General features: G+C 32.8%; 1 protein-coding gene across 1 annotated transcript in view; it reads right to left on the reverse strand.

The window, feature by feature from the left end:
* The window catches only part of LOC124359732 (homeobox protein Hmx), a 33,420-nt gene extending 20,727 nt beyond the window's left edge, over nt 1–12,693 (reverse strand). The window contains exon 1 of the mRNA XM_046812720.1: nt 11,807–12,693. Within this exon, the coding sequence (XP_046668676.1) occupies nt 11,807–12,072 (266 nt within the window). The 5' untranslated portion in view covers nt 12,073–12,693. The remainder of the gene's footprint in view (nt 1–11,806) is intronic.
* Nucleotides 12,694–14,165: the final 1,472 nt, after the last annotated feature.

Genomic DNA, 14,165 nt, shown 5'->3' on the forward strand with positions numbered 1-14,165 from the left:
TCGTCATAATTCAGCCTGTAGACGTGGTAGATGGGTGGGGCGGGGAGGGGGCGCCCGGGGAAAACACACAGACGGACGGGTAATTACGAGAGAACGGGTAATTACCCCTCGTCGTATAAATTTGCAACACGGAGATGATCTTTGTTTCTAATTATTTCGCAGCAATAAAATTGTCGGAATGGGCGCGCAGCGATGAGATGCCGAAAGATAAATGAGCTGTCAGCTGGAACCCCACTCCACCATCTTCCCCCAACTCACAATTTGGCTGTTCGGACAGTGGTTACAGGACTGTAAACGTCCACTGGAAATTGGGAAATGGAAAGAAAGGGGTTACTGTTGGTGAACTTAGTTGCCGTACTCAAGGCACCTAGTTTCCTTATTCTTATCCATCTGACTTTAGAGCTTCGTTTATTTACATGTATTCCATTAATATGGTACATAACTTCGTACACTTGTATATTACGTTGAATTTTGACTTGTTTTATACAAGCAGAATGAATATATAGATTGGTCATAAGATTTACCCCAAATATAGTTGAACTATTAACGAATAAAGAGGAAACTTGTGGTGAGAGGGGGGGTGTTCGGTCATTGAAATAAAAATGTTACAATCCTGCAAAGGTTCAAATTAATAAAAGAATTAAGCTGTTAGTATTGTTGTGGATATTCGAATCACATGTAGGCTATATCTTGCTTGCTGCATGCTGTGGAACAGATAATTTGTTCCTACATCTGAGTTTATTGTGACAATATTCAGAATAGAAAATGGCGGACGTTTTCCGGAGCCGCCAGAATGGTCGACAAAGACACGCCTAACCTCTTTGTAATTTGCCGTAGTGGCAATACAAACATCAATTTACGTGCTCATAACTATGCCGCCGACCCAAATCTTCAAGATGTCTTAGAGTGAGGGTCGTTTATGTGATTAATTTTGATCAATATCTAATTAACACTCGTTAGGATGGCCGTAACAACGATAAAAATTTAATTTCCCACAGTTTATAATAAAATAGAGAATGAACTAGGCCTTGTGACCCATATTTTGGCCTGCTATAATCATTTGTTCTTCCGCCTCTGGTATTTGAATATTGGAAAGTCTGTTACGTACTTAAGTACAAAGTTCGCAATAATCTTTCTACTCCTTTGTTTTTCTTCCTCTGGCATTAGAAAATTGGGAAGCCTGTTGCATACTTAAGTACAATGTTCAAATCACAAACTTTACACATCACTGAACAGACTATAGATAGATTAAAATGAGATCAGGATTTTGGAATTTTGCCATTTTTGGAATTCACTCATAGATTTTGAGTATCAGCACAAAAATGAAAAGATCAACAATTTTTCAGTTATATATGAACTAAAACTCTCAGTACTGAAATACACTTATGTAACTAAAAAGGAAAAAAGGAATTATTAAGTTATTTTTTTACACGGGTTGATATTACATCGAACTCAGTAGCGCTTTCAACACTTTATAAAATTAATAATATCATCAAATTTGGTTTCACGATATTTCCCCTTGATTAATGTACTCCCAATTCAGATTTCAATATATAGATAATCACTGCTTGAAAGAAACAATTATAAATATTATTAATTTTCAGCCGAAAAACGATCTGGGATATTTCTCTCAAAAGTAAAAAACAAACCAAGGCAGACCATAAGAAGTAATGTATAGTCATCATCAATAATTAAATATGCACACCAAACTCTATTTTCAATAGAACTGACAGGGATACTAGACAAAGAAACTATCATATCAAATATTTTCCAAACCCATAACAGCACACAAGAAATAAATTTATAGCCATCAACAATAAATAAATACGTACACTAAACTCTATTGTCAATAGAACTGACAGGGATACCAGACAAAGAGACTATCATATCCAATATTTTCCAATTGGTCGAAAACCAACAATAGCTAATTAAAAAGATCGCCAGTTATAGAGATACCAGGCATCGGTATTGCTTTTCAAAACCCGTATCGTGGACGCCATTCATTTGTTTGTTGACCGCGACAAAACAATGTGTCCATGAATGGCTGACATTGAATTTTGTTTGATACACTTTAAAAAACGTTATAGCTGGTTACTGTAATGATTTTATACCCAAATCGTTAAATTTAATTGGATTATTACTTATTTTATAACCGTTTCGTAGTCTAGGAGTGAGTTTCCGGTTCTCTAACCGGGAAGTTAAAGATTTGTTTTCTTACAGTTATAGGGGGTAGGAATTACATATTTGTATGGTGTGGAACGTTTTAATTTTAAATATCTATCACAAACTTGAAAGATCCAATGAATATGAAACAAAAAATAAATATTGTACGGCACGTTATGATTAATAATTCCCACATAAATCAACATTTCTTATTATTTTACAATGTAATTTTATTTCCAATCAGTTGTTTAATTTTTCCATTCTTATCCTTTGTATAGATTAATTTTATGACTCCTTATACAGCTAAGGTGAAATTAAAATGAAATATGCGTTTATTTAAGAGGTGGAGTTAGGGCTATTTAACTCTCTCTACCACTCAACCTCACATAACGTACAGATATATAACATTGAATGACCTTAACTAATAACAAATTAAATTTTAAATTAAAATAAATGCTTAAAAATTAACCAAAATATTATATATACTATGTAATAATTAAATATCAAAATTATCAGCTTAATATGTAAAAACATTACAAACAAAGTTAAATTAAAACTTAAATTAACAGATTACTTTTTAAAGAATTTCTCGATATTGCTACATTCGTTCTCTCAAACACACAGCCTGACCACAAGCACGCCATGGGCACCGCCACCCGGCGGCCACCTTTTACATGTTGGTAAAACATGTGAAAGAGATGGGCATACATTGATGAATTATACATTTTACATATTTAAATTGTGTCAACTAAAGCTTTTTAAAAATTATACAATTTTAATAATAGTATATTTAGTTAAACAATTAGTATATTCTCTATACCCCCACTACTAAACGGGTGCCAGCCGATAAGTGCGGGAAAACAGCTTAACTCACAGAGTATAAAATACTGTTAACTCTTATCGCCGCGAATCTGTAGTGATAGATAATCCGGAGCGGTATTACAGATAATGGAGTTTGTGTGTTGATTACTCCACTATTGAACGAGTGCGGGAAAACAGCTTAACTCACAGAGTATAAAATACTGTTAACTCATATCGCCGCGTATCTGTAGTGATAGATAATCCGGAGCGGTAGTACAGATAATGCAGTTTGTGTGTTGATTACTCCACTATTGAACAAGTGCGGGAAAACAGCTTAACTCACAGAGTATAAAATACTGTTAACTCTTATCGCCGCGTATCTGTAGTGATAGATAATCCGGAGCGGTAGTAGTACAGATAATGCAGTTTGTGTGTTGATTACTCCACTACTGAACGAGTGCGGGAGAACAGCTTAACTAACAGAGTATAAAAATACTGTTAACTCTTATCGCCGCGTATCTGTAGTGATAGATAATCCGGAGCGGTAGTACAGATAATGCAGTTTGTGTGTTGATTACTCCACTACTGAACGAGTGCGGGAGAACAGCTTAACTAACAGAGTATAAAATACTGTTATCTCTTATCGGCTCGAATCTGTAGTGAAAGATAATCCGGAGCGGTAGTACAGATAATGCAGTTTGTGTGTTGATTACTCCACTACTGAACGAGTGCGGGAGAACAGCTTAACTCACAGAGTATAAAATACTGTTATCTCTTATCGCCGCGAATCTGTAGTGAATGATAAACCGGAGCGGTAGTACAGATAATGCAGTTTGTGTGTTGATTACTCCACTACTGAACGAGTGCGGGAGAACAGCTTAACTAACAGAGTATAAAATACTGTTAACTCTTATCGCCGCGTATCTGTAGTGATAGATAATCCGGAGCGGTAGTACAGATAATGCAGTTTGTGTGTTGATTACTCCACTACTGAACGAGTGCGGGAGAACAGCTTAACTAACAGAGTATAAAATACTGTTATCTCTTATCGCCGCGAATCTGTAGTGAAAGATAATCCGGAGCGGTAGTACAGATAATGCAGTTTGTGTGTTGATTACTCCACTACTGAACGAGTGCGGGAGAACAGCTTAACTAACAGAGTATAAAATACTGTTATCTCTTATCGCCGCGAATCTGTAGTGAAAGATAATCCGGAGCGGTAGTACAGATAATGCAGTTTGTGTGTTGATTACTCCACTACTGAACGAGTGCGGGAGAACAGCTTAACTAACAGAGTATAAAATACTGTTAACTCTTATCGCCGCGAATCTGTAGTGATAGATAATCCGGAGCGGTAGTACAGATAATGGAGTTTGTGTGTTGATTACTCCATTGCTAATCTATTGGTGATGCCGTTCCATTAACAGAGAGCCTAAGTGCTCGTTCAGCCGCCATTATAGCCTTGCTACTCGGTGTAGCTAGCTGCTGCTACTGCTACAGTTACACTGTGCCACTTTACTATAAATTGTGTTACCGACATTTTACTGTCCAAACAAAATATCTGGTTAATATTGCTTCGGACTGTATTGCGTGGTCTAGTATAAATGCACATACTACACATGTTATGGTATTAATACGCATATTATTTATATAGCCTACGCCTGATAAGATCAAGAGGTACCTAATATTAGATTTGACATATCTACAAAAAAACTTAAATTTGCATTAAAATTATTTTCTTAATTTTATTCCTTCCTTCAGTTTGCTTGCTTTATCCACAAAAAAAAAAACTAAATCGGTTGAGGATAAATTTTTCTTTGCTTTCCAATATATATTATCTTTATCTTTATCTCGTGAACATTTCTACTAAATTAAATATTATATTTAAAAAAAGAAAATACAAGAAAGGAATAATAAAATTATTGAAAGGTAATCAATTATTATTTTTCATTCGGCCATATACATTTTTATTTAAACTCGGATATCGTGTGTAGGCCTACTGTGTAAAATTATTTAAAACTTCCCTTCTTTTACAAAATGATGTATGCAATATCAAAATGTACATAACTCAATCGCGCCATAGTTTTATACGCATTGTCAAATTTAATGAGAATAATTGCAATAGTTGTGTAATTAAACAAAATCCTCTTAATAAAATATTATCAATAATGGAGCATTTAAGATTTAAAGTTTGTGGGAAATTTTTGCTTAGAAAGTTTATAATTAATGCTTTCAATTCTCAGGTAAATGTTCTAATTAACCTTTTATTCTAATTCTTAACTGCCTAATATAGTGATGAACAAACATGGTTATAATGTTTATAAAAACTAAGAATCGTAAAATTTAAAGAAGTGAAGAAAATTCAACTATTTTTGTATCCAATTACATGATTTTACCGCTCATAATAATACAAAATACGAGTGTTAATTGTTTCTTGGCGTAAATAAATGATACATGAAACGAAACATAGGTTACAAAATCATTAATTGAATCACTACAATGAAACTATTACCTTCAGTATTATACCTCTATCCTGTTAAGATGATAAAATGTCGTCATTAATAAACGAAATTTCTCCGTATGCTCCAGTGGAGAATATTTAAGCGTTAAGTGCAACCTATCTTTCGGGAGTTCTCAGTAAATTTTGTAAAGTAAAAGAAAATAATAAAAAGCCTATGTAATAGACAGTTAAAAATTTTCCTTAACTCGAAAATCTTGAAATGATTAGATATAATTCCTAACCACAGCTAGACACTCAGGAATATAATCAGAATTGATACAGTTTACTGCAGTATCTCTATTAGTTTAAAGAGTAAACTGTTTATATAAATATATGTTTTTTAATAAACTGTAATCCTTTGTTTGAAGGTTATTTTTGACGATGGAAGGATTGTGAAGGAAACAGGATTTTTCCGGACATTTGCCATCGTTAAGTGAAACAAGAAAACAGTAACACTACGTTTCGAGATCTGCAATCTGATCTCTTCTTCAGGTAAAGAACTAACCTAATACATAATTACAAACTAGGTTAAAATAAACAAATCTTACTAAAGCGTTGTGGCACGCCTAAGTCAGGAATCACAACCTACATGTTGTATGTCAACTTCACTAACACTAAAGACATGCACTTAATACAAAACTATACAGTGTTTTGTATAGTTTTGTATTAAGTGCATGTCTTTAGTGTTAGTGAAGTTGACATACAACATGTAGGTTGTGATTCCTGACTTAGGCGTGCCACAACGCTTTAGTAAGATTTGTTTATTTTAACCTAGTTTGTAATTATGTATTAGGTTAGTTCTTTACCTGAAGAAGAGATCAGATTGCAGATCTCGAAACGTAGTGTTACTGTTTTCTTGTTTCACTTAACGATGGCAAATGTCCGGAAAAATCCTGTTTCCTTCAAAAACTGTAATCATCATCAAATCTAAATTTTAACATTTTATATATATACTTATTATATGTAAACTACTCCCAAATTGTACAACCGATTTTCGGCACGGTATATTAAAAAAAAATGTTTTTGCAGCTCTTTAATATAATTTTTCTACAGAATTTAAAAATATAAAAAGCTATTTGTTACTCTGTGAGGAGTTTTAGCCCTTAAAGAAAGAATATTTGAGCCATTTTTAAATCATGCTTATAGAAAAAAAGAGAAATTAAGGATATGCAATTTAATACTTTCTATAAATATATCATTATATACGTATAAATCACATTATAAGTAATGTTTCATAAATGATCACAGTGGTAACGGGCTGAGTCCCAAAACGTGTCAGTCTAATACAAATAACTAAAATTTTCAATCTGCTTTGTTTTATTAAACATCGTTTATAATATATTTACATTTCATTTTACAAATTGCGTATGTTAGAATTATACTTTATTAAGTAACATATAATTATTTTTATATATGTTCCGTTTTTCCTTGAGATTAATTCCTCCAAGGCCAATTTTTCTTAGTTTATATTATATTAGATACATTTTTTTTAAGTTAGAGCAGCCAAAGTAGTCCGATAGCGGATGTTGCGTTTTAATCCTCCGCACCTTGTTATACTATTATAAGTTTTGCGTGTATGAATTCGTCTCATTCTAAAAGAGCTATTGGTCAGCAGCGATATGGCAACACTGTTAATTTCGTATATAATAAGACATTTAATATGAATAATTTTTATCATAAATACATGAAATGAATTACAAATAACTAAAGGATGGTTTTTTTCATATATTTTTCTCCAAAGTTGTGTAAATATCAATATGGTGTAGTTTTTTGTAGTAAAAAGTATTTAGTCTGTATTTAGATTTCGTATTCTATATTACAATTACGTAGGCATTATCACTACCAGACAGTATCCCTAATTTAAACCCGGCTTTACCAACGATTTCATGTCGCCGGATATCTTTTCTTGTATGGTAAACATAATACATTTACAAGGACATAAACTTTCAATAATATTAAATCGGCACGCAAAGATTTGAACGCATCAGTTACTCGCGAGTATTCTGCAACTCAGAATGAAATATTGCACTATTATTTCAAACATTACACAAATTTCACAGTGTTTTAATCTGTAAGTCTTTGTTAATAAGAACCAATTGGAAAATATAATTGTATTTTTATGGACCCCGTTTTCCGTATCCGTTGTACACAGATTATCTTTATTTAAGATGGAAAAAATATTGATTGTGATGACTGACAGACTAATATATATATATATATATATATATATATATATATATATATATATATATATAGTATAATATATAGTAGAGTAAATGCGATTTTGTTAAAACCTCACTTTTAAACCACCTAAAAAATGCCACTATTGTAGATAGTTTTAGGCTTCGATTTCTTAAACGTATTATAACTGATTTAGTTTAGGTTTTAACTATATGTGTACTGAGTGTCCGTAGTGTAATATTTATAGCTAATTTAGCAAGGTTCTGAGGTATAAACACAAAGTTAATCGCAATAACTGCTATTTTAAGAGAAATACAATCGCATGTTTTAAAAGTAAGAGACATTGTTATTGATTTCTTGTCTATTCTGAACATAACTTAAACTTTATGGGAAAATTCATCTTTGTCATGATTAACTTAGATAAAGCAACCATGGTACCAAAAGCGCAGATTACACCGTCTATAACTTTTGGATATTAAATTCCTACGCCTTTTTAATAATATTTCAATTATTCAATAGTTAAAAAATGTTTAATATAATAGAATTAGCTTTTTTGTTATAGATTAATGAAATATTTTGTAAACTTTACAGACTATTGGTTTATTAAATATAAAAATATGAACGGTATTATACATTGGTGTAGCTATGGAGGAATGTATAGTGGTTATACACTATATATAGTTATATAAAACGAGAAAAGTTTGGCGAAAAATGCATCATTAACAGTTTGATCCACGGGACCTATTTTGGTTTGCATTGTATAACTCAAAAAGTAAATTATTTTTTGGACGTTGTATTTTTGTTTAAACCTTTGTTTTGGTAATTGGTAAATAGGATCTAATTCAGTGCAGCCATTTTGTGAAATAAAAAAAAAAAAACTTGTCTTTTGCCATGACTATGGTTTTCGTGGTAAAAATCAGTAATAAAAAAGACTTCAAAAGTAATTGAAGTATAATAATTACAGAATACGCCTATTATACCAAATTTGAAAAAGTGAACTGCCGTGATGTTTTTACATGGTTGCCTTAGTGATTTTATACAGAAAGCCAGAAATGAACTATACTTTAATTAAAAATATAAATATAAAACCTATACCGACAATTTGTATGTCTGTATCGAGAGTTTCAAAATGATTCACTCATCCTTTTACAGGTATTTAAGTGGCACGTTTCAAGCGGTTGTTAAATTCCTTGATCATTCGCTACAATATTTGATGGCAGTACCTCGGCCGGTAAATTAGTCCTCGGATACCCCAATTGGCCCTCTAATCAGATTTTTATTATCATTAAATTGATCGCTGCGAGTTTTATTTACGGTTTATGTTCTGGCCGCCAGTTGATTACCTCTACCCCGACACCTCTTTGACCTTGTACTCAATAAATTATGTCAGGAAACAACTGATTATCTTCTGACTGTGCTGATTATCTGTTCTCTTCTCTTCGACATCAGGATTGTGAAAGATCCAAATATAAAACAAATAATGCCTTAGTAGTATGTAGCCTTTATCTCTAGCCGTCTATTTGTCATCCTACCGGGTTAAAACGTCGCCTTGGTGGTCGTCATGATGGTTCACAATGGATACAAAAGTTTAGTATTTTTAGAAAGATTGTTGCACAAAATAATTTTAACCTTTAAATGTGCATATATTAAGCAAATCGCTAGACAGTTTAAAATAGATTACTTCTTAGAATAAAGTGAACGAGTTTTTATTTTACAACATAATGATTTATTGTGTGTTTATATTTCTTAAAATTAAAACACAACTAAATCTTTAAGTTAAAACCACATCTAAGAAATTTTGATAAGTTTAGTTGCAAACCAAAACTAATTATATTCACTATACTGTATCTTACTATTTTTGTAAATCATGATCATATGCCAAATTTGGTCTGTATTAAAAATTCAGTCATTCAGCCACGAATCGGATGATGGCTAAACATATACAAATACATAGACTAATATTTGAAAGGACAAATTTCTAAAACAAGCTTTTTTATTTTTGCGTTTACAGTAAGACAAAATGTACTTTTGTGGGACATTTCAATAATTTTCAATTGCTATAGAGAACAAATTAACGGGCTTGCTAACAAAAACGTATAATTATGTAGCTCGTCTTTTTCTAATTTTCACAACTATTCAGATATTATTTTCATAAAATGCACGCAATAATTAAAAGACGTCTAATTATTCAAACAATTAAATGGTCTAATAATTTTTGATTCCTTAGGTGTTAGTGATTAAACAAACATAATTTCTAGTTAACACATTTTGTATTTACAGGCATTGTAAAGAAAAAACGCACTAATACAATTATGGTTTTTATGCTTCGTAAGTGCCCGGGACATTTCCACGTAGCTGGTAGCGGCTTGTGTCGTAATTTACTAATTTTAAAACATTAAACGTTGTATTATAAGGTTATAAAGTATAAATTTTAAAAGCAACGGTCAGTTTTGTGCAAAGAATTTATATTTTCTTATTTCAAAAATTGTATTCATAGGTTAGCGCTCCAACTGTTGCGATTTACAATGTTTGGTACGATACTGCAGTACCTAATCGTGGAGGCATCGTGTGGAAATTAATAAAATAATTGTTATTATGCCAATTAAAACTACAGAGTCATAAATTTGGAATATTAAAATAGTTAGCGATTAAATATATCAACAGTAAAAACATCACAAGTAAATCAAACTAATACAAATGCATTAAAAATAATACTTATGAAACTTTTTGTGAAACTCACAAAATTTTAATCACGTCTAATTAAAAGAGTATTACATAAAATGTGTTAATTAGTTACTTAATTAGGGAATGAAGAATACTTTATTTTTTCTTAGTAGAAATTTTTTCTTGAATGATACTGTAATATAATAATACAATTATAATATATTAAGAAAAATAATACATGATCTTTATACTTATCAAATTACTATACCAACAGAGGAGTATCAGAGTAAATTTCATCGTTTAAATTTTAAAATATTGCATTAGTTAATCTTAAATTTTTAAGATTAACCTTCTAATAACCTGTTTTGGAAACTCTGATGAAATATTTTACAATTTTTGCGAATAAAAGAATACATATTTGAAACAGTAAAAGTACCTTAAGTACAAAGTTTCGTTACAAACTAACATTAGCTAATTTATTCTTAAGTTGTGTATTAATAATAAAAACTGTTATTTCCTGATATTTTCTTTTGCTCCTTTCAAAATTAAAATAGAGCCAAAATAGTAATGTAATGTGTTATAAAGAATAATTTACTTATGAGGTCATTAAAGTGAGTAGAGTAGTAAATATTTTTGTCGTGTATGTCTTTAACAGGTTGTCTTTAATGGATAATATGGTCAATGCAATTTATATATAATTTTCAGTTTAATCAAATTATATTTTAAAAATTAAAAGGAAATGGCTGTTGTGATCTGAAAGGATTCATTCCAACTGAATAGAATATAAGGTATTACGTATCATGAAAAAGTATGTACAGCATAAACAACCATGTATCATAGGATTATGCAGTTAAATACAATAGATAATTTTAAATACAGTTATAAACGTAGGTACGTGTTTATTTAAATGCTTATTTGAGAAAAGAGCTAATTTTTTTCGGAGAGTTTCTCAGAATTTCAGCGCTTTCTGTTACTAAGCGTATTGGTAAAATTACCGTAAGTATTGCATGTCTATTGCTTTAGGATAAAATTAACTGGTGTTTATTTTTTTTTAAGTAGTATATATATAAATATATTTTAATATTAATGAATAAATTTTAATGAATCGTTATTCTAATACATTGCGCAAGAGTTTATAAAACAGTAAAAAGGAAAAATATTATTTCTTCGCCGTTTACGTCCGCGCTGTTTAGTAAGAGATTGAATAACATTTCTGTAAACTTAAATTCCACTGAAATTACGCTGAAAAAAGTTTCCCTGAATTCTATTGCTACTACTAATTGTATATATTTGTGCGAAATGCTGTGATGTACTACAATACAATAATTTATACTTGTTTTTACAATATAAAAATGTATGATAAAATTATAATGATAATTTTTCCGTACGATCTAAATAAAATCTGACGGTATAAACATATTCAGCCCAGAGGTGATCGCTTTTCTGTATTTTAGTATATTAGAGTGACGGGAACATTGATAACTTAACTAACCGTACCTGGAGAGCATGGCGGAGTCGGAGTTGCAGGGATGGAGGGCGGCGGCGGCGAGGTGTGCCACGTCCAGTGGGTTGTCGCGTCTCTCTGGCTCTCCGCGGCTCAGGATACTGGAGATGGAGAAGGACGTGTAGGCGGCTGAGGAGCTCTTGGAGTCGCTCACCTCCGAGGTCTTGGTGGGGCAGCACCGGAGTACGGTGGAGGCCGGTGCCGGACTCACGACGCGCTCCGGGGACGAACACACATCGATGTGGGGCGAAGAGCTCATCTCGGTGGAACTGAACTTCAAAGTCCTCTGAAAGTCTACTACTTCTGTCCAACTTCAGAAGCACTCATCCACGTAGTCTTGTACACTTAGCATTAAAGTTTTAATATTTTCACCACGAAGACGTGATCAGTTGATTACCGTAAAACATAACACCTGACTATTATCACAATCACTTATCACAAGTTGGCGGCCGGCGCGGTGCCGTGCACGAGTCCTGTCCAAGTGGTAAGTTAAACTGAACTGAACAACTTCTAGATGTGTCTAACACAAATTGCAGCCCCCTCCCTTCGCTGGATATCCATTTCGGGGTGGGGTTAGAAGTTCTTTGTCGTTGTCGTCGGTAGCCACCGTAAAATCAGAACAACCCCCTTTCCAGTCCGAGAATTACAAACCTCCCCTCGGCGATGTTACCCTAGAAAATAACATAATTTCAGAAACCCTCGCACAGCGAAAAACCCAAATTGGAAGTGTCAACGGCGTGAAATCAAGACACCAGGTATCCCCTCCACCCGTGGACGCGGACGAATCTCGACCTAATCCGGGTTGATTTAAGGGTGATTTTAGTTTGAACGAGGCGACATATCACTCGTGTCGTTCCCAGCGATACACGTGAAGCTATCGCGTCCCCTCGAACGAATAAGGGCCTTACTTCATCCCTCGTTTAGGCCGAGTTTCCTCCACCACGTCGGTGTTAACTTCTAAATAAAAATTCCTCCCCTTCCTCGATGTAACCCCTGTTTTATCGGTCTAATAAAACTCTACCCCTATTTATGAACTACCTTGTGATACGCAATTGTGATCCGTATCGTGAGTAGTAGAAGGTTCAAGATTCCGTGCGTCGGTTGACGCGCCTCCCCTGTGGGCTCCGCGAGGGGAGGGGGTGCTGCTCTCTGATTGGTGGAACTCATAATTTGATCGCTGGGGGAGGAAGGGGGGATCGATAGTTCACCCGCCAGTCTCTCCGCAGATGTTGTAGGATGCACAACACAAATTCTCTCCCTTTAAACTGTTGGTCTGTATTTATCACATGTTAAATAAATTGAATCATCATTTTTCACACTAAATTTTAGTCAAAATACTATAGATTTCGTATTCATGTATATTCATTAAATAATATTGTAATATGTAGGATAAAGATTCACAATTTTAATTTTTGCACATTGCCCACAAGCTTGAAGTACAATAAAATTGAGATTATTAGTTAGAACAACGTTCGTTAGTATAATTTTGTGGTTTATTTGCGTTTGTATATACAACTCAAGACATGTTTTCTAACCTTTAATAATTCAAAGTGTTTTAAAAATGTTATAAAACAAGTATTTATTGTATATTTGAATGTTAAAATTATTATTATATTAAAAACAATTAAATAAATAAATAAGCAGCTTAAAAATTATGTTAACTTGTACGTTAGAGCACAACTGTGAAAAGATATTTAAATACAACATGTAAAAATTCTCATTTATCGAGCAATATTAAGTTAATAGAAATAAGACAACTAGAGTAAGGATTCCAGTAAAACCTGATTGAAAATTCTTTACTCGATTCCACTTTTATTTTTAATTTCCAAACATCTAACTAAAACAACGAAAATAAAAATATGATAGCTAATAATTAAATGTTTAATGTCCAAATACAATTAACTATTTGAACTATGACATACAGATCATTTTACCCACAAAGACAAAATTATCCCACAATGTAAAAGGTCAATGAACCCAAGGAAAATAACAAGCAAGTTGTACCGGCAAAGACGCTGTATGCAGCTGAACCCCATTGTAAAACCAGTCTGCTGTCGGGCAGGTTTGGTCAATGGGCCAGCTAAAGGATTACTCTCGAATGGCCCAACAACCCCCAATAATTGTTCTCCGACCAGCTGTTCTACCGCCGATTATAGTATTACTTACCAATAGCAGCAGAAAACAGATGCATTTTCGTTGTACCTATTTGTTTAATTCTAATTACGGAATCGACAAACTTTAGATTAATTGTTGTACTTGACCAAATTTAATGTGACCAAATGTCGTTTGCCAATGTAAGGAAAACATTTTTGAGTCAGATATTACTAAATCTCTTTATCCTTCTTCCTCTAC

This window comes from Homalodisca vitripennis, chromosome 4 (genome assembly GCF_021130785.1).
Source record: "Homalodisca vitripennis isolate AUS2020 chromosome 4, UT_GWSS_2.1, whole genome shotgun sequence".
Taxonomy (NCBI): Eukaryota; Metazoa; Arthropoda; class Insecta; order Hemiptera; family Cicadellidae; genus Homalodisca; species Homalodisca vitripennis.